Source organism: Eucalyptus grandis, chromosome 5, assembly GCF_016545825.1.
Source record: "Eucalyptus grandis isolate ANBG69807.140 chromosome 5, ASM1654582v1, whole genome shotgun sequence".
NCBI lineage: Eukaryota > Viridiplantae > Streptophyta > Magnoliopsida > Myrtales > Myrtaceae > Eucalyptus > Eucalyptus grandis.
Genome location: NC_052616.1, coordinates 60,135,190 through 60,139,452, shown reverse-complemented (window position 1 = coordinate 60,139,452; position 4,263 = coordinate 60,135,190). Strand labels below are relative to the sequence as shown.

General features: G+C 44.7%; 1 protein-coding gene across 1 annotated transcript; it reads right to left on the bottom strand.

The window, feature by feature from the left end:
• Positions 1 to 288: 288 nt before the first annotated feature.
• LOC104430675 (calcium-transporting ATPase 12, plasma membrane-type-like) lies at positions 289 to 4,002 on the bottom strand. The gene is made up of 2 exons (XM_039314009.1): positions 3,619 to 4,002; positions 289 to 3,228 (listed from the first exon to the last, which is right to left on the bottom strand). Exons 1-2 carry the CDS (start codon positions 4,000 to 4,002, stop codon positions 289 to 291), a joined length of 3,324 nt encoding a protein of 1,107 aa, XP_039169943.1.
• Between the last annotated feature and the right edge of the window lie 261 nt (positions 4,003 to 4,263).

Here is a 4,263-nt window from a genome sequence, read left to right as displayed (position 1 = left end):
CAACTCAGTGAAAGTTGCAAAACCAAGTTAATGAACTGACTCTTTCTGTCTGACTCGCCTCCATCATGCATCCCCCTAATCCACCTTATTTACAACGCCACACACCATCAATCAGTTTTTGCATCTGTCGTGAAGATAGTTTTAACTCGGACATATACGGCCTTCAACTTCTGCATGAGCAGAAGAAGCTCGAGATTGCAAGCGGGTTCTGGGACAGCTGAGGTTACTGAACGCGGTTGCTTTATCCCCCAAGTTTTAATCATCAGGAGTACACACTTTCCAGCTAAGTCAATGCACCATGAGATCATCAGTGTTAACCCCGATATGTTCCTTTATGAGTGGAAGCTCGAGATCGCGAGGACGTTCTGGGTCAGCTGAGGTTACTGAACGCGGTGGCTTTGTCACCCAAGTTTTAATCATCAGGAGTACGCACTTTCCAGCTAAGTCAATGCACCATGAGATAACCCCAAGAAACAGACACATTCCCCATTCTGCGTATTTCAATCTTGAATCACCTGCAATGATATGTTCTATCTCGAGAAATGCGAACTGCAACAACAAGGCAATAATGATACCCACCCAAAACCATTTACTGCGATGGACCCCTCTGAAGATATTCATCTCTTCGGGCTCTCGTGCATTGAACTTGTTGAATAACTGGCATAGAAAAAAGCTGTTGAATATCAGCGTCCCAATTAACTTCTCATTAAGCCCGAGCATTATAGGCCCTTGAGACTGTATGATTGCCAAAAGAGATGCCTGGTAAGCTGTTTGTATGAAAATATTCACCCACATGGCCTTGGTAATGAGTTGTCCATCTCGTCCCAGTGCGACTTTCTCCATGAGCATCTCACGGGGCGGCTCCATCAAAAGAGCCAAACCACCTAAAGTCGTCAAAAGTGAGATTGCCCAGTGGAACTGAATCGTCGTTATAGGGGAACTTCCATGAGAGGCATTTGTGATTAAGGGTATCAACAACCCGGCTAAGGTCATAGTCAGCTGAAATTGAATGTACTTTCGCATATTGCTATAGATGCATCTTCCACACTTAACTATGGCCAAGATGGATGTAAAATTGCCTTTCATGATGACGATGTCACTGCCCTTTCTGGCAATGTCAGTGCTCCAAATAGCAAACGTGAGTCCCACATCAGCAGCTTTTAGTGAGGGAATGTCATTTGTTGTGTTTCCGACCACTGCAACTGTGTGTCTATTATCTTTCAAGCGACTCACCAGACAGTGTACATCGGATGGGAGGGAATTCCCCATCACAGAAATTCCAGTGGCCATATCCATACTCCCTTCACCAGAGTCCTGAAATTCTTCGCCTGTTGTGACCAGTGCATCTGAATCAGGCTGCATCACTCCAATTGCTGTAGCGATGTCCTTAAGCATTGAAACGTCCTTGCTCGATGGTAATAATAATTCAATTCCAGCTTCTCTAAATTTTTCTCTCACCTCTCTGTAATCTTCCTGACCAGTCTTCTTCAGCCCCACCAGTGTTACCATCGTCGGATTGCTTAGATCAGACTCACAGTCATCAACTTGGTCACGAGCAAAAGCGATGGATTCAAGACCTCCTGACTGCATTTGGTCAATGCAGTTTTCAAAAAACCTCTTTTCACTTGTACCCATGGGCCTTGGTATACCTTCAATGTCATAAAATTGTGAACATATATCTAATATTGCTGTTGCAGGTCCTCTGAAGTGCCGGTACCTAGGCCCGTTGCCTCCAGTCTTTGCAATCAATGTTTCGACTATGTTCTCATTGAGAGTTGACTGTTTGAACTTAATGATACTGTGACGTTGCTTCCACATTTCTGTTTTCAATTCCCATTTCTCTTCAGCCCAAGAAAGGATTGACTTATCCATTGAGGTTAGGCTCTCCTCTGGTAATAGAGATGATATGCCAATTCCATCACGAAGTGCATCCTGAACATCAATGGTTACCTTGGAATCGTCCCTGATAAGTTCCACCTTACCAATCCAGCACTCCGCAACTTTTTGTGGGATCAATGCTAGCCACCCTGTTTCGTCAATGCAGATAGTCGTCACTGATGCCATGGTGACAATACTGCATGGTCCTTGAGCAAAGGTCTTGTCACCTAGCATCCTCTTGTTCCAGCAAGTGATGGCAATAGCGATTGCTAACGGCAGTCCTTCAGCTATCCCCAGAAGTAGCAAAGTAAATGAAGTTAACGTATTCAACATCCCTCCTGGTTTCAGGGCAACTCTTTCTATAGCTTTAATTAATTCCTTCAGAGGATGTGGCTTCCCTGAGAAGTCCGGCAGGCCTGAGTTTTCATGTTCCTTCTCCAGCTTGAACCGCAAAAACAACACCACAGCGATGATTATTGAGCTGACAATACCGATTATTTGTATCAAAGTGCCGAGCTTGTTGAGTTGCTCCTCTACTTTTGTCTCTTTTGATGGTGGAGCTCTGCTCAACATATTGCCCAACTTTGTCTCGGCACCAACTGAGGTCACCAGCATTTTGCCAGTTCCATCAGTAACTACGGAACCATAGAACAAGAATGGATTCTGATCATTGATGACGGGATGAGCTTTGTCATCCACTTTCAAGGATCCAGTGGGTATGAGCAAACCATCGGCAGGAACTCGGTCTCCCTTCTCTAATAGCACTATGTCTCCCAAGAGCACGTCGGAGATGCGAATAGGTTGACGGCATCCCCCTCTTAAAACGTGGACTTCCATTTCCCAATTTTGCCAAGGCTGATTTCTTGACGGCTGGCGTGGATTTTCATTCCGAAATTCACTAACTGAATGGACTATCACGATCAGAGCGACGGCACCTAGTACAAAAGCCCCATCATACCAACCCATCCTCAGTCCTTTCTCCTTGATCCCGAAGGCAAATGACAGAATGGCTAATATTAGGAGGAGGACAATGGTGGTGCTGTTGCAAGCTTTCATGAGGAAGTAGATGAAATTTCTGTTATGAGCCCCTGGCTTGAGTTTAAGGAGTGCAGTGCGTCGGTGAAGGAGGTCCTTCTCGTGACCTGGAATTCCATTATCCATATCACTGCGGAGAGCCTCTGCTACCCGTTGGACACCTCCAGATTCTTGCAAGCTCTTCAAATCTTTTATCATTCCAGCGATATTTTCAGCTTGGAGCACCACATCAGCAGCTTCATGATTGTTGTCCTGGCAATCGAGGCGCAATTCACTGATCGGCTCTGGTTTCCCAGTATCCAGTAATTCTGTGCTCTGTAACAAATGAATATGCAACCTCAGTTTTAGAAACTTCTTCCCAATGTTTTCCTGTCAGCTATACTATTTCACAGCGTAAAAAGTCATCGCAAAAGAACAAATACTAGATTTTCATCTGAAATCAGTTGATGGAAATCAGTTGCAGCAGACCATGAAAGTAGCTTTCAAGTCCTTAATCAACTGATTCATTAACCGAAAGACACGTGGTGATTTTTTTTACCCCAGTAGCTAAATGAGGTGTATGGTCATTTGGAGACAGACGAACTTGTAAGCAAGACAAAGGAGACGAAAGATCGCTTATGACTTGAAATAAAATCTTTGTTGGCGAGTTCTGGCAAAAGGGTTATGTGGTCTTGTTATGGAAGGGCGACTATTTAGACTACTCACATCAAGTTGTGTCTGCATCACAGGGTTATTTGCTGCCGAAACGAAGCCCCGGAGAGCCTTTTTTATCTTTTGGATTGAACCCTGGAGAGCCTCTGAAGCCGAGTAGAGGAAATGAAGGTTTTTTATCAGGCCAGTATAGATTCGAGCCAGTTGCTGCGATTCGGCATCTCGATCGTCAACCAGTTGCAGCGATTCGATATCTCGATTCTTAACTGCACATGCCTTAATCGCAGTCTTATTTGTTTTCGAAATGAGAATCGACTTTGCCTTCAGGACCAAGAAGACCTTTAGCCACTGTCTCGTCATGGCTTCACCGGCATCAATGAGGAGGTTCTCTTGCTGAGACTTGATGTCCAGGTCACCGGCAGAGCTCTTCTGTGACATCTCTGGATGGAGTTTTCACGTTGATCAACTGGCAAAAAGAAAACTGGTCACACTTCCAGGTAATTTGTTAAAATCATGACTGTAGAATTCTCTCTCTCTCTCTCTCTCTCTCTCTCTCTCTCACCCTCTCCCCCCCCAAACCACTGAACCGAACGTTAAGCAATGATAGGGACGAAAACTTTACCTGCTCAATGAATTTAAAAGAAGTAAATGTGATTGAAGAACACCGGCAAAAGGAAGAAAAGCTGGAAGTAGCAGTCG